At 40.1% G+C, this 26,005-nt stretch overlaps 1 protein-coding gene across 14 annotated transcripts in view; it reads left to right on the top strand.

Moving 5' to 3' along the window:
- Positions 1-26,005, top strand: part of LOC101707293 (kinesin-like protein KIF16B) — a 333,418-nt gene that overhangs the window by 54,727 nt on the left and 252,686 nt on the right. For all 14 annotated transcript variants that reach the window (XR_015442054.1, XM_087189045.1, XM_021255092.2 and 11 more), the window contains exons 8-12: positions 511-679; positions 870-1,001; positions 2,123-2,298; positions 9,282-9,347; positions 13,498-13,557. Coding sequence is in view for 13 of the 14 variants with exons in the window: in XM_087189045.1 (XP_087045171.1) it covers positions 511-679; positions 870-1,001; positions 2,123-2,298; positions 9,282-9,347; positions 13,498-13,557 (603 nt within the window). In the remaining variant the exon portion in view is untranslated. The remainder of the gene's footprint in view (positions 1-510; positions 680-869; positions 1,002-2,122; positions 2,299-9,281; positions 9,348-13,497; positions 13,558-26,005) is intronic.

The raw sequence follows: 26,005 nt of genomic DNA on the forward strand, positions 1-26,005 counted from the left end.
AAAATCAAGGAATATCTTATTTAGTATTTTACATTTTAAAAAAATGTCAGAAAATGTTTTAACATCAAATAATGGTGAAATGATTTTTATATAATTGTCTACATTTATCTTATTTTGGAGAGCCTCTGTGCTGGAATGCTGGAGATTCTAGATGAGAAGACGCTATCTGCTTGTTTACTTACACTTTGCTTTCTTGAGTGCCCCTTAGCGCCTGGTTCCATATCCTGCCATGCTCTGGTTTGATCAGGTGCTGTTGACAGCGAGTGGGGATTTCAGAAGTGGGGTGGTTCTTCAGAAGGCTTGAGAGTCACATGTGGCAGACTTCTGTTGTATTGAATTTAATTTTGGAAGTTTTTATATAATCAGCATGAAGGGCAATATAACAACAAAATGAAAAAAGATACATCTTGAGAGAGCTCAGTGAGGAGTGGAAAATAATTAGAATTTGCATTGTAAACAACATGAGGGCTATTTGTGCCACTTCAATTTTACTTTTATATTCTACCACAGGCAAAGTTTGACTCTGAAATGCCATGTGAAACCGTGAGTAAGATCCACTTAGTCGATCTTGCCGGAAGTGAGCGTGCAGATGCCACTGGTGCCACGGGGGTCCGGCTCAAGGAAGGGGGGAACATTAACAAGTCCCTCGTGACTCTGGGAAATGTCATTTCTGCCTTAGGTAGGTGTGTGCTGGCCTCCTGCAGCCTCTTTTTCCTTGTGGTACTGTATTAACATGAAACAATTATGTTTAATGTTTGTCTTGCAAATAGGCAACAACATCCTCAGGGGTTTTTGAAGCAAAATTGGAGGGGAAGTAAAACCTTTAATAATTTATCTTTTCTTCTCCCTTGTTTCCTTCTTCCCTACAGCTGATTTATCTCAGGATGCAGCAAACCCTCTTGTAAAGAAGAAGCAAGTTTTTGTGCCTTACAGGGATTCTGTTTTGACTTGGTTGTTGAAAGATAGCCTTGGAGGAAACTCTAAAACTATCATGATTGCCAGTAAGAGTTTTCAGTTATTTTCTCGAGCTTCCAATGTTTCCTGTGAATTAACTCTAAATATTTAAGTTTAAAGTGTCTCATTAGGATATAGCACCTTTTATTTCTTCAAAATATAATGGTTTTCCTGTCTTGAAAGTCACTCAGCATATGCAGTTTGCAGCTCCTGTCATTAGCTGTTATATAGCCTTGGCCTTGTTGCAGAAGCTGTGATCACATGCAGAGACGCTCAGCTTTTCTTTGCAAAAAGTGTGTGGTAGAAATGTCCAGCTTCACTACCTCATAGGACAAAGTTATTATAGGAACATGAGTGAAAACCCAACTTTGTTTTTCTACTTAAAGTAGTAGATATGGGATTTAAGGTGAAAAAAACAATAAATAGTCATGAATAATATACTTTATTTACAAATTTTGACTAAAAGAATCAGAAGAGAGAAAAATAGGTAGAAAGTGCGGATAATTATTGGTGAGAACTCAGAAACTCTTGCCCACTCATCCTACTTTCTTTTCCTGCTTCCTGTCTGGGTTCTTGCCTTCCTTGTCTCCTCTCCCTGTTGCACCCAGGCCCTGTGGTTAAGTAGGAGGCCAGGGGTCTTCCCCAGGGGCACAAGCTCCATTCGAAATTGTGAGTCACCCCAGCCTTAATGTTTGGTGGTGGTAGTGTGGGTGGGGATTAAAACTTTCCAGAAGGAAAGAATTAATGAGTCTGTTGACTCTTTTAAAAATTATCATGCTCTAGATTTTTACAGATGGTGAGCTTGGTAAACTGAAATTTTAAAAGTATTTTAATTTTTGCCTAATGTTGAGAGGTACAAATAAAATCCTCTTTTTATATTAGCAACTGAGAAAACCCCTTAACTAGGGTGGAGTGTCTTGTATCTTATTTTAAACTTGCTTAGGTGGTTGATTCTCAACTTGAGAAGAGCAGCATAACATTTAGTTTGGTATAGTGAATATTCTTTCCTGTAAATCTTAGAAAAGTTTTAATATTCATTACTATGGCAATGAATATTTAGTTTATCCAATGACCTGGGGTTAATCTGACTTTTAAATTATAAACCACCTTTATGTTAAATGAAACATGGAGTGCTGGATAAATGACTTTTTGCTTTCATTCTTCACAGCCATTTCACCTGCTGATGTCAATTATGGAGAAACCCTAAGTACTCTTCGCTATGCAAATAGAGCCAAAAACATCATCAACAAGCCTACCATTAACGAGGATGCCAACGTCAAACTTATCCGTGAGCTGCGAGCTGAAATAGCCAGGCTGAAAACACTGCTTGCTCAAGGGAATCAGGTTGGGTTTTTCTGAGATTTATGGACAATTTTCTTTGAGTAATGGCATCTATTTCTAGGTCTTAATGAGACAATTATCTCATGATATTGATTTGAGTAAATAAGTGCTAAGTAAAGCTCCCAATGAGTTAGCCAGCCTCTCCTTTACATCAGCCTTCTGCTGGTCTTTGCATTCATTATGTGTTCTGTGTAGAAGATTTTATCCATTAAACCTGAAATGATTAACTATCTAGTAGTTATCAATTATGAATAGAAATTTAGCATGCATAGGATTAGCAGCATAATCTCCATCACTGGAAAGAAATTGAGATGCTTAGAGCAATATTTAAAGTTCTACCCATGCATTTTATGACTTTAAATGTGTTTTAATGGAATGAAAGCCTTGTTTGAATACCTTTCTGAATCTCCATATCACCCATCACAGAGGTGGTTAGTGACTTAGTGACACATGTGAGATGATACCTGTGTCCTGGCTGCGCTGCTTTCCCTGGGGGCCTATTTGACCCTTGAGATGGCCTCCCTTCAGGATCATTTGGGATGCTAGAGAAGAAGCATGCCATTTTGTGATTTTTTTTGCAGTTAACTTTCTTACAGCGTAGACATACAGTTTCTTACAGTGTACATATAGTTCTGTTCTGTGTTACACAGTGTGCGTGCAGTTCTGGTAGGGCTAGAAGAGAGATTGCCCTTGAAAGAGAGTCAAAGATGCCTTTTTAAACAGGTGAAGTTAGAATGGAGTTGGAAATAAAGATATATTTTGTCATGTTTTAGTAACCCATGAATGGATTTAAGTGTATCATAGAAAGAAAGACTTCTTTAAGTACAAAGTGGTTTCTAGAGCAGTGCTTTCCATGTAGGAATCTATGGCACTTGAAGCTCTTGACATCCCGTAAGTGGTTTGGTCTATGAAAATATTGACAGAAAAAAAACTCCCTTGAGTCTCCTGCATCCTGAAATCGCTTCGCAAGACAACAATCAGTAGGACTGCTTCATTGTGCTTAAAAATGTCTCCACACATTTTACTCTATGGTGTGGGGCTTCCTGCATGTGAAAGTTGTCAGAATGGACAGCCCAGCTACTTGGGATGTTATTAACTTATAACATGAACTCAGAGTTAATTTTATTTATACATTTTGTTACTGGGATCCTTTTTCAGTGTTTTAAAAACATTATTATCTGAAGTAAGCATTTAAAGATAATTTCATAATATTATTCAAAGAACTATATGTGAAGGAGAATATTTGGAAAATTGTAAGTATAGCATCTTGTACTTAATCTTTTATGAGATTAGGAGAATGAAGGGAAAAAGAGACCAATCTTTTTAAACTAAACTGAGAGGAGCCTTATCACACAGGCAGAAAAAACTTTATTAAAACTTTCACAAATTGTCTTAAAAATGTCTTTGGTGAAAATGATATGCCAACATTTGCCTTACATTTTGTGATCTTTTTTCTTGTTTCTTTTATGACCTGACACTACGCTGTAGTAAATGAATTATTCTTATTACTGTTTTTTGGGGGTGAGGCAGGGAAAGTTTATTTTAGAACATACTGAAGATAAAATTCTTTGATAAATTTAACATCTACATTATAATGAACATGGACATTGAATTTAAAATGATTTCTCTTACTCTGAAGCTAAAAGTTATAAAAATAATAGAGGCTTTTCCTAAATTAATTAAATTTGCAAAGCTTAATGAAATAATGAAATAAGCAGGTGTTCTTAAATGCTCATTAAAAATCTCTGTATAAATCATACTGAGGACATTGCTGTATTCCTGGAATATTCTATAACAAATGGTGCCTGGGTTCATTGAGAATGTTTCTCAGAGTACCATTTCTAGGGTTATTTATTTGAGTGCAGTTAAATGAAAGTCAACTCTTACTTTTAGTAATTTTATGTATTTGTCGTTGCAAATGGTCACGCATCAGAGGTTTAAAAGCACAATTTTTTTTTTGATACTGGCGATCAAACTTAGGACCTTGTGCTTGTGAGGCAGGCGCAGTGTCACTGAGCAAAATCCCTGGCAAAAAACCCCACAATTTTACAAAGCAAAAGATTCTGGGATATATTGTATTTGTTCTTTATATTACATAGATGTAGATATGATAGTTTTTATATATGTTTATATTAAATCTCTATTAAAGTATTATATAAATATATAGAAAATGGTATCATTCTGTGAATGTTCACAAACCCAATTCACCCATCTACCCACCACCCACCTTAAGAAACAGAATATTACCAACATCCTTGAAGCTGCTCTTGAAGGTCCTGTCCAGGAACTTCCTGCCCTTCCTCTCAAGGGTAACCCCGTCTTGACTTATAGAGGAAAACCTTGTGTTTGTGAGTTCATCCACATTGATATACGTAGTTGCAGGTCACTTACCCTCAGTGCTGTTTTGTATTCCATCATACACACCTGTTATCCATTCTACTTTTGAGGGACATTTTCCTATTTGTGGTTGTTCATGCTGCCAGAGACTTTCTTCTGCATATCTTTCAGTGAATATACTTGTGCAATTCTGTGAGGTTTGTGCCTAAGAGTGGAATTAGTGTTCAGAAGGTATATGTATGTTCGATTTTAGTAGATACTGCCAAACAGGTTTTATAAGTGGTTATACCACTTTCTGCTCCACCATCAATATATGATGGTGCCAGTTTTAGTTGCTGCAGATCTTTGACAGTGCTTGGTTTTGTCCATTTTTCATTATAACCATGCTGATGAGTATATACCAGGATCACAGGATGATTTTACTTTGTACTTTTCAGAGGATTAATGAAGCTGAACAGTTGGATATCTTCTCTCATCAAGCATTTATTCATTTATTATATTTTGACTTTTTTAGGTACTTCTGACTTTAATTTAGCAGAGAGAATGTCTTGACTTTATCTCACTTGAATGTATCTGGAGACAGATAAACAATACAGAAATGAAATAAACAGCAGAAGTTAAGCAGCAAGGAAGATACTGAGGAAGAGAAGATGAAAGTAGAATGAATTTATCCTTTTTTTTAAAGCTGGGACTAACAAATTTTAAATAATAGAAGTATTCCTATGTAGAAACTTTTAAGATGAACACATCTGAGGTAGTATCACAGAGTAGAGCTCAGTTGTATTGCTTTTGTAAGAATGAGTGAAGGCCTCAGTAGTCCAAGGAGAAAGAAAGTGATGCAGAAACAACAGTACATGAGTTTAAAAACTCATCACATTGTCATGACAGAGTACAGTTCTCAAAATCAGAAATGATATCAACTTTCATCCCTGAAAACAACAACAAAATTATTGGAAATAGGGTATGGAGTCATACATATCTGGCATGGGAAACACAAACTTTTCTTCTCATTCTGTGAGCACAGGTAGACAGAAGTAAGTACATGTATGGGTATGTTATGATGTACACATAACAGCATGGAAATTACTCAGTACAGTACAAAGTAGGGCAAAGGTTTCAGTTCATATAATGAAAGGCTACTTTCCCTATTATAAAAACAACATCTACAAAAAGATAAAAACATCATAACCTATGACATTTAGGGTGGAGTGTCAACTTGAATGACTTTACAGTATACCTTGGATGTGTCTAGGTGGATCACGGAGGCATGACCTTGGGCTCTTATTTCTGGTCCTTTGCTCCTTCCTCCTCTTCTTCATGGCTGCCATGAACCAAGCAGTTTTGGTCCACCATGTCCTTCTGCCATGATATTTTTGCCTTGGAGCCAGTTGACAGTGGACTGAACTGTCTTAAAATATGAGCCAAACTAAACCTCTCTTCCATTATTAAGTTGTAAGTGTTGGATATTGTGTCCAAAAAGTGGGATTTCATGGGGGTCATTGCTTGACTGCATCTGATGATGCTGTTTAGAAGTTTTTGGATATATTTTTCAAGTAGAGTTTGGAAAAGTTTGGAGATTTGGGCTAGAGAAACTTCAGAATGCTCTAAACAGAGTCTGATAAGTGATTCTGGTCCAAGCTCAGAAGACCTGAATGCTGATGGGAATGCAGACAATAAAGGCCAGGTTCAGGAGGTTTAAGTTGGGAACAAGGAGTCCATTGGCAGTTGGATTACAGGTCATTTGTGTTAGTCTGGCAGAAAATATGTCTGTATTTCCCCCATGTGCTGAGTCTGTGTGGGAGACTGTGGGAGATTAAGGACAATGGACTAAGATCTGGTGGATGAAATTTCAGAGCAGCACAACATATGGGCTGTGGCATGGCTACTGCTGGTGGCTTTTAGCCAGATTTATAGTGAGAATTGAGGACAGAAAGGCAGAGCAGAAAAATGGAAAAAGTGAAGCTTTGGCCCTAAAGAAACCACATATAAAGTTAGGGCCAAAGAAGGCATGGTTGTTGAAGAGGTTAGCAGCATTGAAAAGAAACCAAGAACTTTGCATGGGGACAAGAAGAAAGGTGCCTCAAGATCATCTTAGAAATTATCAAAACTCTATCCATTGATAGCTCAAAGTTATAAAAGTGTGAATTTTATTTGAGAGGAGAGTCCTTGGGAAATCTGCTTGAGAAGGGCAGCCTAGGGAATTAGTATCTTGGGATTTATTTCACTGTGCTCAGTCATTCAGGGACTTGGAGGCTGCTTTATCTGTGGTCAAAGGGGACCCTCCTATTTATTGAGCTGACGTCCAACCTTAGCATTGCCCACATGATGCTGATTTTACTGGTATGTAAAATGCGAGAGTTGTGGGGCTAGGAAGGCTTTCATCCACGTTTCAAAGGAAGAAGGCCTTGGGAGTCCAGGCAAAGAGAAGGCAGTGTGTGAAGCTGTGGGAATGAAGCCAAAGGTACAGTAGAGACCCCAGGAAGTTGGAGATGGCAGGAAAATAGAACTTCTACTGGGGAAAGCTGCAGTCCAACAAGTTGGAGCCTATTCAAAAGAGAGGCTGTATGGGCTACAACCAGTAAGATCATAGGGGTGGGGCTTCCCAAGCCCTCTGGAACTCATATTTTACTCATTTGTGCCCTGGATGTAAGTGTGGGATAAGGAGCTACAGGACTTAATGTTTCCCCTGATGAATTTTAATCTTGCATTGGTCCATTTGTTTTCTGTCTTCTTCTTCCTCACTTTTGAGACAGGAATGTTTACTCTGTGCCATTGTACCTTGTTTTTTATTTTTACAAAGATTCACAGGTAAGAATTTGCCTTGAGTATCAGAAGAATCTTGAACTTTTGAGAGATGCTGACCTTTTAAGAGCTTGGGGAATAGATTACTGCATTTTTGGTTGTATGTGAGATAGTTGTATTATGTTAGTTGGAATTATTAACTTATTATTGACTTTGGTCATTAACATAATTTGGTCATTAAGTGTGGTTTAAGGAGATGTGTTTGGGTATGAAGTTGACAAGGGGTGGGATGTGGCAGGGTAGAATGTCAACTTGATTATCTTTGGAATCCACCTAGATTATTGGTGGAGCACACTTTTGGGTGTCTCTGGATGGGTCATGGAGATGTGGCCTTGGGATCTATGTCTGGTCCCTTGCACTTTCCTCTCTGGTATTGGCCCCCTACTCTGATTTCCAGTCTTTGAACTGAGCAGCTTTGCTCCACCTTGCCCTTCTGCCATGATGATCCTTCCTTGGAGCCAGTTGATCATGGGCTGAATTACCTTAAATATGATCAAATTAAACCTGTCCTCCATTAAGTTGTGGCTGTGAAATTCATCCCAGCAACAGAAAAGCTGACCAGTACACAACCCAACAGAAAAATGAAGTAAGAATGTGGGTCTCACCACTAAGTGAACACCTGTGCTTTCTATCAGTCAACTCTGCTCTCTGTTGTGCACATAGGTGTGGCGTTTAACAGAACCTAGGAAGATCACCTTGAGGGTGTTTTTTATTTGAGTAGAAGTTGGAAAGTTGAACAGTAATGAAAACTGTGCTGGAGCTTCTGGGTGGGACAACTTGGCAATTAAAAAAGAGTCATACATATGGAAGACTCATGAATCCCCTGCTAAGAATTTATTCTGTTGATACAACTGTGTATACTGTAGGCAGTTGGTACAGTGATAGCCATTGTAGCATTGCTGGTAAAGCAAAAGATTAGAAAAAACTGTAGGTTAACAGGAGAGTACAAACATAAATTATAGCATGTTAATACCATGTGATACTGTATTATTTTAAACTGAATTTTTTATTGTTGATTAAAAAAGCAATATTCAAAGAAGTATTTTTACTGTATGTTTAAAAACACAGCAAAAACATGTTTGCATATGACTAGAATAACTCCAAGTTTACAAACAAACTAGGGAAAGAGTGGTTGCTGGTGGGTAAGAGGGATCTTACCTTGTAGTATTCTTCTGTGATACCTCAGGGAGAAAGGTGGACAGAAAGGGAGCATGCATTCTAACCACTCGGGTCAGAACTGAAATGTTCGGAGTACAGTTGGAGTCAAGGCCTGGTTCCATGTTCCTCTCCTGTCCACCTGTCCCTCTCTTTTCTAACCTGATTTCATGTAAATCTTTATACTCCTGTAGCCTGGATAAGGAAACAGATAGATTGTGGTACAGCCATGCGGGATGCTAAATGCCCTCCAACAGTGAAAATAGTTTCCGTCACATGGTTCACCATGGATGCGTCTCAGAAGCTGTGGTTGAGCAAGACTTAGGCATCTTGCCTTTTGGATTTTGGATTTTCAGCATGTTCACATAGATGAGTCCTTAAGACCTAGGGATTTAGATTGTGTTTGATTTTGTGTTGGTAATGTCACTATGTTACGACTTTTGTTTTTCTGATTTGTATTGCAAATATAGGCTTGTTAGGATGCCCCAGTTTTGAATATTGTGAGATATGTATCCCATGGACTAGAGACTGGGTGACAATTGACACTTTTTGAGTGGATGTTGCATTACTTTTCACCACTAATAGTTTCTGTGGAAATATGTGCTAATTTACTGAATTCATGAGAAAATCCTTATTGCTGTTTATTAGTTGCTGCTATTAATTGCTGCTTTCTTTTGTGATTTAAATTCTAGATTGCCCTCTTAGACTCCCCTACAGCTTTAAGTATGGAGGAAAAACTTCAGCAGAATGAAGCAAGAGTAAGTGTTAGTTTGACTTGTTATTTTAAAATAATTTTTATTTGTACATGTTTGCAGCATGTAATGGTTACATTCATTGTAGGAAGTTGGTACATGTATATAACCATCTTAATTCTTTTTACTTCTCTTTCCCTTCTCTTATTTTTAAAATCAAAACTTTCACAATTTTCTTTTTTGTTTTGGTGGTACTAGGGGTTGAACTCAGAGCCTTTGCACTAACTACATCCTCATCCCCCACCCCTTTTATAAACCATAGTATTTTTTTGTTAAGATTAGTTCATCATCAGAATTCTCTCCTATACCACCTCTTCTGCTTGTCCAAACATTGTAGCTTCAAAAGTTTCTCTTTTATGTTATGAAAAAATAAAAGTAAATTTCATAATAATATAATAAGAAAATAACAATAGTAATAAATCTTCAAAGTAATTTTTTTGTTTTGTTTTGTTGTTTTTTGTGAGACAGTCTCATGAAGGCACTAAATTGCCCAGGCTTGGCTCTAGCTCTGGTCCTCCTGCCTCAGCCTCCCAGAATGCATCATTATGCCCCACCAAGCACTATATTTTTTTAGGTCCATGCTTTCTAGTCATTCTTTGAGACGTATTTTCTTCTCCTTTAAAATCTTCCTGTTTTAAAATCTCTTGTTTTCAACCTCATGGTCATTTTAAAGATGGACAATAGTTGGCTTTTTATGTACTGTATATGTTGCCTGTGACTTCATAAATGGGATTTGAGTGGCACAGGATGGCCAAGTGTAGTTGAGTTCACGTGGGAAACCTCCTGACCAGGCAGTGAGGCCACTGAGGCTGTTGGAGTAAACAGGAGACCTTGGGCCGGGCAAGAGGCTGTGTGTTCAGCCTTCCTGAGGCAGCAGCAGTCCCCGCAGCTCAGCCATGAGCTCCAGTAGCTCCTTTTCATCTCTTGTTCCCAGTGGGTCACACACCACTCTGGACTGTGAATAATGCAGGTACATGCATAGTTAAGCTGCTCAGCAGGGACAAAGCAGCCCTGTGGTGAATGGGCTGAAGCCAACACTGTATGCTGGGGCATTTTCAAAACCAGTTGTGTGGCTAACCAGGTTCCATACTATTTTAAAAAAACCCAAAAAGCAAAAAATGGTTTTTGGAGAGAGAGAAACAGATATTAAGAACGATTTTTGGCATAAATTTTTTATTCATGATGCTAAATGATTAAAACAATGAGAGAAAAAAACTGAGCCTGTTGGTAAAAACTCAAGAACACACAATATGGAAGATATAAATGGAGTCATAGTTCTGAACGTGTTGACACTTCCCTGGATAATTATGTTAGTTAATATGCTGATAATAGCTTTAGTAAAAACATTAATTTCTTAATCCCTTTTTTTCCTGAAATTGTATAATTTAGTGCTTCAGATTCTAATTTTGAGTGCCATGAAATATCTGGATATAGTCTTAAATTACTTTTCAATTATAGTTTTTAGGAATGCCTAGCAAGTTAATAGAAAGTAGTAAATATTTTAATTTGAATGCATTATACATGCTGTGACAGAAACGACAACTTATCTTGTTTATATCATTTTCTAAATTTTTGTCTAGTTTCTTGCTGACCTTTTAAAATTGTTTGCCATCTGTTTAACTATAAATCTCATATCCAATCATATTGCTAGAGGTGGTATCACATGTGTATTTTTTATTAATGTTTTAAATGAGGCATTCTTTTTAAAAATTCTTTTATTGGTACATTTTAGGTATACAATACATTTACACTTATCATTGGGAGCTTGTACCTGTACATGATGTATCTTGGTTCTTATTTTTTTCCCCATTACCTGTGCACCCTTCAGCCCCTCCACCCTTCCCTATTTACATAGATTTTGTTTCCATTTTTTTTCTTTTCTCTTAATTTTTCCTTTCCCTTCTTTCCTTTCCCCTTCCCCTCCCACCACCCCTACACCTTTGGACGTTTTCCTATTTCAAATTATCAATTATTCGTTTTAATCATTTTAGTCCTAATTTACACTTTCAGTTTCTCACACTAGAGAAACTATTCGGTATTTACATAGGTGTGTCCTATTTATTTCACTTAAGTGTATGGCCTCAATATGCATCCATTTAGCTATAAATGTCTCTAGTTTCTCGTTCTTTATGGCTGAGTAGTACTCCATTTTATAAAAAAAACCACTGACCCAGCTATTCCCCTGCTTGGGTATCTTCCCCAAAGAATTAAAAGAATCACACCACAGCGATATATGTGCACCCATGTTTATAGCGGCACAGTTTGTAATAGCTAAAGCTTGGAAACAGCCCAAGTGCCCATCAGCTGAAAACTGGATAAAGAAAATGAAGCATTCTTGATTTAAATAAAGTGATAAAGTAAGTCCTAGGCATACTTGTAACTTTTAAAGCTAGAATTATTTGACTGAATTGAAAAATGGTTGATTGGTATGCATTGCTTCAGTGAGACTGTATCTGTCAATGAAATACGGAATCATTTGTTGAATGGTTTATATTATTAGAGGATAACTTGCCAATGAGAATCTGTTCACTAGTTAGTATAAATTAGTAAATTCAATATACAGTCTTTTTCCTTTCTGTGGGGAGAAGAAACACAAGTATATCCTCTCTCTGAAAGCTTTTTCAAAATCTCAAGTCCCACTAACCAGGCAACTTTCATTGCTGCTCAGAGCCTGGGATGGGTTTCAGTGAAGGCTTGCAGTGTGAATGGCTTCAGATAAATCAATGTAGTCTTCCAAGGCCTTAGAGACAAGCAAAGTAAAGTCAGAGAGGCTCGTTCTCTCCTGTTTCTTTTTGTCTTACACCAAGAATAGAGTTTGATACTAATAACTAGTAAAAGAAGAATCATCATTATTATTATTTTTTTTAAAACTTAGAACCCCCAGTCCTTCTGGAGCTAAGTTGAGGAGTGAAATGAATAGCCAGTGCATAACTGAGTGTGGGTGGGTGAGATGTGTACTGTGGTTTCTCGCTTGGATAAACTGTTTGTTGTCAGGAGCTCACTTTCTCTAGTCAAGGTTGCCCACACGCTGCCCTGGGAAGCACCTTCCTCTTAGCAGTGGAGGGACAGGCTGTGGTTTCTGTGCCCCTGCTTGGCCTGGTCACACAGGTGCCCATGGAGAACAGGAGGTTCGGGTGGGGTGTTTGCTATCTGCTGCTGGTAGCAGGAGGGCAAGTGGACACAGGCACAGAAAGGTGAAGGCCTGAAAGGACAGGGGCTCCCCTGGCTGAAGCTGCTCTTTCAGCCCTCCATATTTCCTTCCTTCAGAATGCATTTTTCATTTCTGTTTTTTTCCTACCTCTCAATTCAGACATCACTTTATGCTTCTCAACAAATTAATCACTAAGATCATCTAAAAAGTTTTCTGAAACTAGCAGAAAATTTCCATTAAGTTTGAGAAGCAATTTCCAACTGTGCTGTGTTTAACAACTGGGCATATTTTTCCCCTAAGTTACAGGAAAAAGCTGATTTTTATCAAAAGATTTTTTCTTTTACTAAGAGAGTCCATTAAAGAACCACTTTTGAAAAAAATAGAATGAGATTTATAAACCCTATTAATTACTTAAGAAAGCAAATTATCTCCTAAAAGAAAACTGCAACATTGACAATGATTCACCACATCTAATTAGAAAGGAAAGTAAGTCAGTATTTCTTAGGACCTAAAGTATAGTCAGGAAAAATAAAACCGTTTAATGGGACCCTGTCATCCTTGAACTTGTTATTTATTTATTTATTTATTTATTTATTTTGGTATCGGGGATTGAACTCGGGTCCTTGCCCTTGCGCAGCAGGTGGTGAAACCACTGAGCTAAATCCCCGGCCCTGAACTTGTAATTTTAGTTAATAATCCAAAGAAGCAGCTTTTAGTTAAGGATGTCATGAAAAAACTTTTGTGAAATTCTAGGCAACTTGGCAAATTTCTATCAGCTCTTTCCTTTGTCATAACATGGGCTGTAGGATGAAATTAGCTTTTTTTTTTTTTTTTTGTACCTAGGATTGAACTCGAGACCTTGCGCTCGCGCGTAGAAATTGTAAGTTAATTTAAAAAAAATTATAATACCTCTTTCCACAAGGTTTAAGCATCTGGAAACTTCAATAAGAAAATCATAATAATGTTTTCCATGAAGTGATGGCATGTATATATTTTTCTTTTTAGGTTCAAGAATTGACTAAGGAATGGACAAACAAGTGGAATGAAACCCAAAATATTTTGAAAGTAAGGACTGTAAATAGATATCTTAGATTTACTGTGCTGGCTTAAGTAGGTAAAAGTTTTATTTACTTATTTTAATCAAATGCGACAGTTGTGTGCTTTGCTTAAGGTAAGATCAATGGAACTGATTAATGACTGTGGCTACAGGGAGTTTCTGGCTTGATTTTGAAGAAATGGAAGACAGGCTATTAGACATTAGAGCTACATGTCTTAACGTGCTCAGTTTATGTTGCTGTTTTACTTTTTCCATTTTTGGCTCAGCATGTATTAGGGCGCTATTATTCAAAGCTATCTACTTTGTTTTTCTGCATTTGTTAGAGTCAATATAAAAGCAATATATTAAGTGAATAAAAACTTGTCCTTGACAATATTATAGAATATGCTTGCTTAGCATGGCTGGATGTCAGAAATTTCTAAACCAGTAATTTCCTAGGAATGTATTTTTCTGTGTCTCAAGGACTAGACTGTGATGGTGTGTATTTCTGGCAAGACTCACTGTGAAAAAATGTTGGTAATGGCCTTCACTTTTCATAATCTATACTTCAAAATAAGCGTTTCTTTATATTTCTCTCTCTCTTTCTTTCCTTTTTTTTTCTTACTTGCTAGAAAAGCCTTTATTATCTGTTGAGGGGCAGCCACTCCAGGTTTGAAGTTCAGGTTCCAATTTTGTGCTTTGATGTGGTGTCAGGCTGATTTTATACACAAGAGAAAGAGGTTCAGAAGCTAGAGACTTTCGTGTCTGAGATTTGCTTTTGATGGCCATCAAGGCAGAGCTGCCTTAGAGGATGAAAATCTCCATCTGAGGTTGGGGAGTCTAGTTAGATGAGGTTTACCTGGATGTGTTGGCAGAGCCCTAACTTGGATCTCCTTCACATGAATGTGGCACATCAGTCACTGGTTGGTTCATGGAGACAGACTTGAAGGCCTGAATTAGCTGTTGAGGTCTGCATCTAACACCTGTCTCAAAGAACAGAGTCAGCATTATACTACATAAATTTCACCTCATGTCTTCTATGTGACTTGGACTGCTCTGTGGTCAGAAAGACTATTTTCTCCCGAATCAGAAGTTGTGTTTGGGTTATAGATGGCTGTGAGTTATGATGGTCCTAGGGAGTTACTCTCCAACTACCAAAAGCACTAGGTGAGGGCTTTCACATCCAGATTTTTCTCCTCTCTCTTCCTGGCTGATGAGTATGTCTTACTGTTTTGAGTTACTAGTTCTGTAGTGTTTCCTTTGTTGAGAGATTGTGGTGTGTGGGAGGTGTGGTGGTGTTTCAATTACAGCCTCTCTAAGAGATTGTGTCACAGTGCCTGAAGCCCAGGTTGTTTGCCCTTCCATGGCACAATGTAACTTTCCTCAGGAAGTCTTCCAGAGAGGGAGGCGAATGTCTGGTCCATTTGAGGAAGAAGCCATCACTGATAGTGCTTTGGAAGGTTGTGAGAGTACAGTGTTCTGCAGCCCCAGAGGCACTGCAGTGTCAGTGGAAAGATTTAAGCTGCTGCTCCTACTGCTGTTGCTGCACTGTCTCCCCTTGTCACTGTAGTGGTTTGTGTTGTTGTTTTCTGGTGGTGCTAGGCTGGTACCCAGGCTCTTGCACATGCTTGGCAAGTACTTGGTTAGGAGCTGTGTGCTCAAGTCCATCATTGTAGTTTTACACAGGGCTTTATGATGTCTTTGCAGAGTATCTTCTCTGAAGGTCACAGTGTTCAAACCCCTGAGCTTTTTCTTCTGCTTTTTCTCAAAGATGGTTCTAGGGCTTGGAGCCAAATCCTCCTCCAGTTCCATTTTTCATAAATCTCATTATCTTCATTTCATACAACTTTTTAGATGAAAAGAAAAAAAATATGATGTATGCTAGGCATTAAAGTTTATGAGAAAGGCAAATACTACTTCATATCTCCCTCCTCTCAATCTCACCAGCCCATGTTAGATTTTTCTGCTGGTGTGGTCATTTTCTGCTGTCTTCATCTCTGATTAGAAGGCAGTACCTGTGACTGGGATGAAGGAGAAGGCTACTCAAATGTTTCTTTGGAAAAAATTCTTTAGAAATTGTTCTGCTGTGTGTTCTATCAGTTCATAAATTGTACCAATAATACCCACCCTAACTCACCATCAGCTACCTGTGCTGTGCACGTACATTTCCTGTTTTTGTTATGAGAGTTGGGGTTATTTTATCAACACGCATCACAAGGAGTGGCTTTAGGAATATAGGTGACCCACACCCATGCAAGGGTAGGAATCTAAAGTCAGTGTGTAGGGTGGAGGTCCCTTAACGTCAGGATTACCCTGGAAAGTCTCTTAAATTCATTTGGATATTGCCACATTCTGAGCTCTTGGATGCTCAAAAGCAGGGAGTGACTTTGTTCTCTTCTTTTTATATCTGGTCCATAGCTTCCCTTGCAGTGAGTGAGTGAAGCCTGTGGCCCTGTCCGGTGAGGGCAGAGGGACAGTGACAAGCCTCTGGCTGCAAGTGTGCTTTGCCAATGAGTACTGTGGTTTTTTTTTAGCAGAGGTGCTTTCAGCAGGATGAATTGGTGCCTCTGGCTTTGATCTGAGAAACTCAGAACTTGATCTCAGGCTTCAGCTCCCTTTTCGACTCACTGGGTCATGACACTCATCCATCAGTGTCCCATACCCTGTTCCCAACCTGGACTTCAGGGTGAGTGGCAACCTCCTCCTTACATGCAAGATAGCAGTTTCAGAGACAGTAAGCGTTCAGGGTTGCTTTGGAAGCAGTGGACAGCAGGGCTGTGTTTGTCTTTAGGAAGCAGGTCTTGGGCAGTGGGGAGTGAGGGAGAGTTTTATTATTGTGCCATGTATCTGCCTCTCTTGCCCCTTCATCTACTTTCTTTGTTTTTATTAATCTTCATTTTCTAAACTCCAGAATCTCATGCTGGCCTCTAAAGGCACAGGTCCTCAGTCAGCTGCATCTGACATATCACGGTTCTCTCTGCCCCACCACCCCGTCATTCCCACCCCAACCTGCTGATGGCTCTCTAGCCCCTAGTGCAGGAGGGAATTGGGTGTCTTGGTGTCCTTTGGCCTTCACTAGAGTTGCTCCTTCATTAGGGACACTTTTCCTTTTCTGTCCTCTGTCAGAATCCACCTTGAAGCCCTCAGTCACCCCTTGTCTCCGAGCTTCTCAGAATGGATTTTATTTTTCCCTGTGCTGTTAACAAGCATCTGGCACAATATTGGGAGTCACCTAGGTTAGTAATATTAGTCTCTCCCTCTCTCTGCCAGCATCACACACAGAAAGTAGGCACAGGAGTAGGCCAAGGACTGAATCTTCTTATTGTTCTGTGAGCCCATTCCTCTGACTTGACTCTCATAGAGAGGGCACGCGGTGAAGACTTACAGGGTTACGTTAGTTGCAAGAAACAAAAATGAAAACCTTCATATTAATTCGCTAACCCTACCATAACAAAATATCACAGACTGTGTGTCTTACACATCAGAAACATGTATGCCTGCAGCTGTGGAGGCCAGCAGCCCTAGACCAAGACATTAGCAGGATTGCTTTCTCTTGAGGTCTCTGTCCTTAGCCTCCCCTGTGTCCTCATGTGGCCTTTCCTCCATGTTCTGCATCCCTGAGCTCCCTGTGTGTGCTCATTGACATCACCTCTTCTTAGAAGGACCACAGTTACATTGAACTTGGGCTCACCCTAAGGGCCTCATTTTAACTTAATCACCTCAGTTAATTTTAATTAAAGGTCCTATCTCTAAATACAGTCCCACTCTGAGGCAGTAGGGCTTAGAGCTTCCACATGAATTTTGGGGCCACATAGTTCAGCCCAGAGCAAACCCTGAAGCACGCACATCTGATGGCCCAGTGGGAAAGGTGACACAGGGCAGTGTGGGCATAGTCCTGCCAGGAATGCTCTTGCCTAGGTTTCACAACTTGCTTTCTCCTGCCTCTTTTACAGTCTTTCACAGACTGCATGGTTTATTCTTGAAAGGAGTGTGTTTGGATTCCTCTTGAGGGTAGCCCGTCCTGCATTTGGATCAGTTCCATGCCAGGCTGTTCAGAATGTGGATTGTGGCCCACCAGCATCAGATGTTTCGAGCACTGGTGAGGGGTACAGGCTGAGAGTGCCCACATTATCATAAGCCCCCCACCAGTATGTGCACCAGCAGCTCTGAGCACTGACTTGAATCTGCTGAGCACAGGTGGAGCCGTCCAGGGTCTCTCCTGCTCTGCCCTGTGCTATGGGGGCTGAGCCTTGGGCTGTTCTCCCTGAGACTCCTGCAAGACCAGACTCCCACAGGTGGTTGGAGAGAGCAGCTAACTCCTCCCCTCTGGCTTCACACAGCCTCTCTGTGGCACGTGCTGCTCCTCCATGGCTGTAGGTGTTACAGCCAGCACGGGCCCTTGGTGGCTACAATTCTGCATGGAGACCCAGCCCTGGGCTCCAGAAACTCCCTTCCTGTTTGTGCCTCTTGTCTAGCAGTGATGCTGGGTTCTGGTGTTGTCTGTTTGTGGGTGGCCTCACTGTCTCCATAGTTTTCCACATTTTTCTTTAGCTGAGTAACAGCTTCCCTGTTTTGAAGTCCATGGGTTTAAATTCTGAAGTCCTTTCTGTTTTGTGGTTAAATCTTGTGTGATACCCAAGGCCATACCATCTATTCTCTTGGCTGTGCAGCCAGCCCCATAGGGCCTGGCACGTAAACCTTCTCTGTGTGGGTCAGGCTGTCTGGTCTCCACCTAACTCGCCATCCCTGTTCAATCTTCATCTTGGCTGGATCTACTGTGATTACTCCCCTGGGACCTGAGAGTTGATGTTGAAATAAATCCAGCTTCTACTGGCCTTGGCACCTGGGGTGCCCTGTGACCCTGCGTCTTACTTCTTCTGTGCAACTGCAGAACTGTTTGGACTGTGTGGTATTTGAAGTGATGCGAAATGGGTGCTCAGCATCCCTCCTTTTTATAAGTGCCATGTTCTGCTTTATTACTGATGAATAATTTCAAGTGACCCTTAAAAAGGAGGGATTCCAGAATCCTTTCTCCACTCTTGGACTCTCTCTTTCTCCACCCCCACAGTTATTCCCATTTCTGGTTTATCTGCTTTGTACACATTTTGGTTTCTCTGTTCCAGGATTTTATAGATGAGTGGTTAAAGAAAATGCCCATGGTATATTATCTGACTTCCAAAGAACTCCTTGAGGTCTGTGCTTCAAAACAAATCTCAGATGTCCAGGGACTGTTGCTTGGTGCTGGTGGCTGTCTTGACAGATGGCTCTGCAGAAGGGGGAGTGGTTATGAGCATTGTCTGCCCAGAGCACAGCTACCCTGTGCTGCCTGTGGCCCTGCCAGGGCACTTCCTGTTCCAGGAAATGGGCTCCTCCTTGCTGAATATGTAGCCTTTGATTCCCAGCATGTGCCTGCAGTGTTTTAACTGCCCTGCTTATGGCTTCTGACTCCATCAGGGAGGGAGCAGCTGCTCACATGGGGACACCTTAACCCCAGCAGGTTTTCTTGGTGGCAGAGCTGCTTGGATGAGTGTGAGTTGAACAGGAGGTAATTTGCAGACTGTAATTTAGTGTCTTATATACAGTAGACAGTTGATGTTTGTTGAACTGAATATGGACACCAGAGCATGTTTGAACCCATGTGAAGATGGGCTCCTAGGGCAGAGGGTTAGGGCTGAAGGTATGGTGGTGCCTTGCTGTCCCTTTCCAAGGGAGGCTGGAAGAGTTGAACAGGAATGGAGTCCCTGGCAGGGATGGAAGAGAACCTTTCATCCTTTCAGGATGTTTTAACTATTGAGACCTAGAGTAAAATGAAATTGCAATCCTTTTCTGGCTTAAGATTTTCAGAGTTTGAATTTCACAGAGAGACGTGCTATCAACCAACCATTTCTGTTTTATAGTAGAATCAATCAGTTAACTTTTTGTCTCTGGAAGATAATGGCAACCTATGAAAAATGTTTTCCCAGGCTGTCTGCAGTTATGCATTTTGTGGAGAAGATGTATAATGGGGAGTGTAATGGATTTGGAAGCAGCATTAATAACTGGGGCTGTTGCCCAGCAGGAATGTGATGGGTTAGGTTTGTGGAACGAGTTTCCTGTGATCCTCTGCATTCCTGCTCCCCAGGGTACTGAGTCCTCTGGTTTTTGCAAAACCCACAAAAAAGCATGGGAAAGGCAACATTATTTTATCGCATCTCCTCTTTTAAGTGCAGTTCATCTCAGTCTCTTCCTGGTACCAGAATTCAACCTGGGTAGGGCTCGGTAGAATTATATTTATGAACTTCAGGTTCCCCCAGAATTTGGATTTGGAAGATGTTTCTTTCAACCATGGGTTATAGGCTTCCTTGTCAACAAGTGGACATTTAATGGTTCAAATTTCTGACTTTAATCACATATAAAATTAAGTTATTGCCATTTAAAAAATATAAAGGACTATCATGCATTGCTTAGTGAGAGAGACACATTCTGAAAAAACAAGTTGTTAGGCAATTTCATCATATTGCTAACAGAGCACAAACTAAGACAGCTCTGTCATCACCAGGTCATACAGTTAATGCGACTACTGTCAAATGTACATTTTGTTGTTGATCTAAGTGTCATTATGCAGCACATGACTCTATTGACTTCTGAGCTCATTTGGCCTCATGAAAATAATGCATTGACTTTCCAGGTGTTCAGCCAAGAAGAGTATGGCTGCAGTGGGAATTTTAGAAATTAGTGCTCTTTGGTTTGCAATGTAGAAACAGCACTGCTCAGCACCTGATTATGGGTGCAGGCCATGTGTGGGACGCCTTTAGGATCTCAATAACTTTCTTATGAGCTGCAGTTTTATAACTTTTTAAAATATTATTTCTAAACTCTTGATAGCTTTTTGGTCAAGAAGGGGTAAACAGTGGTACACATCCTTTCAGCATACTGACTTCCTAATGAACATAGCTGCCTGTGTTGATAAAGAAATTCCGAGCATTACTGTAAGTTTGAAAATATTCTCTCTGTACTAACTTACCCAGCTTGCCTCAGTTTATCCCTTCTGTTCATCCCTATCTGTTCTTTCATCTTTCCCTCCCTCCGTCTCCCTTCATCCTTCATTGATCACATGTTTTATGAGAGCATCCTACAGATGAGATGTAGCACGAGGCTCCCGATAGACCCAGTGAGGAAAGCAGAAAGCCCCTTCCCACGTGGAGATCAGCCTGTACTGTGAGAAGATTTTCTCCTATCCCCATAGTCCTGTGCTGTCTTTTCTTATCCTCTGATTTCTGCAAAACAGGCCTAAAATTCATTTGTTGATAAATCAATTGAGTTCTGTTCCAAGGCTGTTCTTCGAGACCTCAGATGGTGTAAAATCAATTAGTCTTACTTTTTAGTTTTAATATTTATTAAATTTACTTAAAAAGATAACTTATGTTAAATGAATTTATATATGTGTGTGTTCTATTTATGTATATATCTGGACACACATGTGCGCACAAATACGTGCCCTTGAAATACTCTTGAAAAGTCCCTGAAGCAGAGAGATCATTTCATCGATTTATATCCACCAGGATGTAAACTCCAGAATGCAATTTCTGTCTTGTTTGCTGCTTACTGAGAAGGTCTGAACACTGTGTGACTGGGTAGTAATGAAGGCCCACATGGCTGTGTGTTGCTGGAAAGCTTGGTGGAGGGGTTGGTTTATGAATGTGGTGTGGATGACAGGTGTCTGGAGACCAGAGGGAATGACAGCTGAGTCTTCCTTTTGCTCCTTAAGTGTCAGCTACACATCATGCTGTTAGGGAGGTCAGGGACCGTGTTTTGCTCATCTTTGTGTCTAATCAATTCTAATGTCTTATGTAATAGTTCTTTTGAAATAGGAAGTGTTTGGTGAATAATTATGTTCTCCCATTTCTGAGAAGTTTTAGCTAAGTTCAAGAATTTTGCAGCCTGACAAACTGTCCTAAATCCTAATGGCTTCAATAGACCATTATGGTGCCTTATGTTTTTGTGGTCCAGGGCTGCTTAGGGAATTAATGTTGTTCCCCTTCTTGCCCTGGAGCTGAGTGGTCCAAGGTAGCCTCACTCACATGGCTGGTGGTTGGCTCCATATCAGGTGGGGAAGACTGGGCCTTGTGTTTCTCATCTACCATCGGCTTAGGTCTTTATATGGTAGTTTCAGGGTCCTAAGAACTGCAAGGCAGGATAAGTGCCATTGTCCAAGCATTGTTAAGCTTTTGCTTGCATCCCATTCACTAATGCCTTAGTGGCCAAAACTAGTCGTCTGGCTAAAACTGAAGTTAGATGTGAAGGGCTTACCTGAAGCATGATTATGGGAAGAGCAATGATTGTTGCTGTTTTTACAAAACATCTCCCATAGGCATCTTTCCCCCTCCTTTATTCTCTTTGCCCTTTGGCCTTCCCAGTTAGCCCTTCAAGTTTGCAGCTGTATGTGTGCATGTGTGCTCTTGTCATCTGCAGAAGAGAATGTTGAAAGGAGGGAGGACTTGGGGAGATGACTTAAGAGAGGATTTTTAGAAGTCATTTATCTCCTTCTTTAGTCTGCAGGCTAGTTTGGGTGACCTTGTGTCTGCCTCAACCAGAGTCATTGTCAGTACCCCATGTGCAAAGTGCTTTATCTTTTTCTAGTACATTCACACATACTATCTCACTGGCTCTTCCTTGATGTTAAGGAGGAAAAAAAAAGATGTAGCTGCGCTTCCTATAGTATGCAGTTGCTAATTTGCCAACCTCTCATTAAAGTTCGACTCTGACTGTTAATTTCCACCAAACTCTGTGTTCTCCCTTTTGTACAGTTATGCTTTTGTAACTGCTTTTTTTTTTTAAAGATGACAAGCAAAGTAATAAAGTTCATTGTTCTCTGCAACTGAGACTTGATAATTAATAGAAGAGAAGGCTGTCAGTGATATAGCACCTGGCAGGGTCAGAGGCCACTCTGAGCTACTTATAGCACCAGCTCTGATGGTGGTAATAATGCCAGGCCTACCATATTTTCCATGGCAGTTCCCACAAGGTTCATAAATAATAGTATTCTAAGTGTGTGCTGGTTCTTACTTTTGAATAACGTTTCTGGAGCAAAAGGCTCAGAAATAAGTCAAGCCTTGTTATATGTTGGTACTACGTGATAAATTATTTTGAATGCATAAGAGATTTTTCTTTTGATCTTTTGCAGTGAGGCATGTGTGCTGTTGGGCTCTTACTGCATATTTATTGCCACAGTCAGGGAGGAAAAGATTACCTGGTCACATGGAAGTGTGCTTTATTTACACCTGTACTCACTGGGTGCTAAATTGTAGGAGCTTGATGTAGTTGACAAAGAAGCTTAAAAAAGCAGTCATTTCATGGTGCAGATAAGTTTATTGTTTATGTCACCCAGGTGCACATTTAGCTTGCCTTGGGTAATTTCTAAGACTTGTGAGTTTGGGGAGGAGTGGGTGGAGGTGAAGCAACAAAGCCTGGATGTGAGAAGCTTCCTAGACTAAAGCCCGTCACCTCTGCAATATTTTGGATCTGACACTTGCTGAACTTGCCACTTTGACTTTTTTGTTTCAGAGTCACTGTAAGATGCAGACAGTAATAGTACCTATTGCATAAGGTGAGACATGGGCTTACACAGTGTGCTCAGAATGAGGTTTAGCACAATGTTGGCATTGTGAGCAGTGCAGTAGTGTCATCCAGTTTTTCTTAGTATTTTTGTTTTGCCTGAGTCCATTCTCTTTGCTATGACACTGGTTTGGCAATAATATCTATCTTTCCAATTAGGCTGAAAAAAATCATGTATATGGAAATTTATTAGAGTGCATGGTTTTATTCAGAAACAATGTAGAATTACTTATAGCATTTTGCATTGATTTGTTTACTTTAAATAACAAAATCCAATTCTAAACTGACTTAAATGGTGAGGGATTTAACTAGCTCACGGAAAAGCAATGGTAGGGTGGGATTTAGGCATGTCTTGTGATTATCAGGGCTTTGGTTCCCTGGGATTGTTCTTGGTTCTGCCATTTTTGTGACTTTTGCTTTTATCTTCTAGCTTTGGTATATTGACTGCTCTGAGAATTGCAAAATGAGGGTAGCAGTTCCAGCTTTACATTTACCTACCACACTCGCGAAATTCAAATCTGAGTTTCTGAGTCTCTAAGCAAAATTTTGAGCTTTGCACTGACTGATGCATTTTTGAACCATACCCAGGGTCAGGGAAATAGTGGGTACACTTGGCTAGATTGGGGTTATCTCAGCCAATCACTGTGATATGGGGGTGGGTGACCCTGATTGGTTGAGATGACTCAGAGCCCACTCTTGGCTGGGGTAAGGTCATACCTGTTCACCATCCCTGGTATGTGTTGGGTAGGTAGAGTGGGTGTATCTCAGTGACATGGTTTGTAGTTTCCACCATAGCCATGGAACCTGGTCACCAGCTGTAGAGTGAAATACATTCAAGGCAACTTGGAGATGCATATTAGTTGAAGCATTCTTTTATTTCTTAAGAAAAAACATTTTTGAATACTTTCTTTATGACTCTAGAATCTTATTTTGGCTGGAAAATTCTGTGAGAGGGCCAGCTGAATATCTACCAGGGAGTGAATAGTCCATAACTGGAGAAACCACTGTCTTTGGTGTTAGAATTGAAAAAAATGGCCCACAATTAATTCTATATATTTACTTGCATTTTCTTTTTTCTCCTTTAGATTGATTATGTGATTTAAAAATGAGTTCTAAATGTGGGTGTGTTCTCTTCTCCATCCTTTCATATGGTGTTTTGAGTTTGGCTTAATTTCCAGCTGACCCCTTTAACTTGATGTTTCCTATCCCAGCCTCCCTAGCAACAGTTGCTATGACTGGCAAGTTGGCATCACCCTGCATTCATATTACAACAGCAGGTTTGAAGAGATTACTTTCCTAAGCATCCTGGTTGATTTTGCCTTTGCATTATTGAAAGATGACAGTAGTTTCTCTTAACTTCAGGCAGCAGAGCTTCAAATCTCTTAGCAAAAGTGATGGTTTTAAGAAGTATATTTCTGTAAGACTGTATAATTAGTAAGTGGGCAGCTATTGAAAAATAAGAAATATAGACCTAGGTGGGTATTTATTATTAGGATATTTTGAATCTTGTGAAGGGGGAAATGGTTATAATTCTTTTATCATCTTATCTAGTACTTTGTAACATCTGCTTTGCCAGCTAAAAGAAGCCTTTCTCAGGGCCAGGGATTTAGCTCAGTGGTTCTGCCACCTGCCCTGAAAGTGCAAGAATCCGAGTTCGATCCCCGGTACCAAAAAAAATAAACATTAAAAAAATAAAAGAAACCTTCCCGAGCAAGTTGTTGTGTCACAGATGAGACGAGGTAGTTTCAAGCAGTTCTGATTTCTCCTTGAATCTTAACATGGGCATCAACGAAGGTGGTTATTTTCCTCTAGATCCAGCACACTACCTATCAACATATTTAAACCTTGCTTCTTCTTCTCATTCAAGTAAAGATTATAGTGGCATGCCTTGCAGGTTTCACTGACATCAGGCCACAGTAATAGTGCTTAGGGCACTATTTCAGTTGCTAAGTCCAGTTTCTCACACGAAACAACTTATGTATCAATCATTCTCTCTGTGATAAGTTGATTTCCCACATGGAAGTGGCTTGCACTGACTTGGGGATCTTTTTAAAAGACAGTTTCCTCAGGTCCACTGCAAAATCATGGAATCTCTATTTTTAAATGATAGCTCCAAACCTCACAAGAGTTGGGAACCATAACCGTAAAGTATGTGGAAAATCATCCCTTAAAGTACTTTTCATGTTGAGTGCATGGGCCTAAGCTCTTAGAATAAAAGGCTACAGTGTTCGCACCCTGGGTTGTACACTCATGCAGTCATTCAGTGACATTAGATGATACCATTGGAAATAAAATTTCAGCTGAATCAGCTCACTTTTGTCTTAAATACAATGATCCTTTCACGGGATCTTTTAAAAAGGCTATTTGAGTTTGCTTTTTAATTGCAAGTTAATATACACATAATGGGTAAATATGATAGGAGCAGCTTCTGAATTCTGACATCTGTGCACCCATGTGACCTGCAGCCAGATCAGGATATAGAACATTTCCAGCTCCCAGAGGTCGCTTCTCCCTTCCTACTCAGTTACTTTCTGTCCTCCTCCCCCCAGAGGCTGTGGCTGCTCTGAAATTCTCTGTCACAAAGACAAGGTTTGCTGGTTCCTGGCCCTCAGGCAGGTGGGTTCCTGCAGTGTTTTCTGTTTTGGTGTTTGGCCTGTCTCTAGGATTCATCCATGCTGTTTAGCACCTTTCTTCTTGTTTCCTTTTCTCTGGTTGGTGATCCCCAATTGGGTCTAGTCTCCAGTTTTTGGAGATTATGAGTAGTGCCTCTGTGTACACGCTTGAGCCCTCCTTGTGCATGTGCATTTATAGGGCCTTCTGCAGGCTCTCACCCTGATACTCACCCTGCCTTTCCCTGTTCATATCTGCCCAACTGATGCCAAC

The sequence above is a fragment of the Heterocephalus glaber genome, unplaced genomic scaffold (genome assembly GCF_053883595.1).
Source record: "Heterocephalus glaber isolate CG9 unplaced genomic scaffold, H.glaber_assembly_v1.0 deba00001532, whole genome shotgun sequence".
NCBI lineage: Eukaryota > Metazoa > Chordata > Mammalia > Rodentia > Bathyergidae > Heterocephalus > Heterocephalus glaber.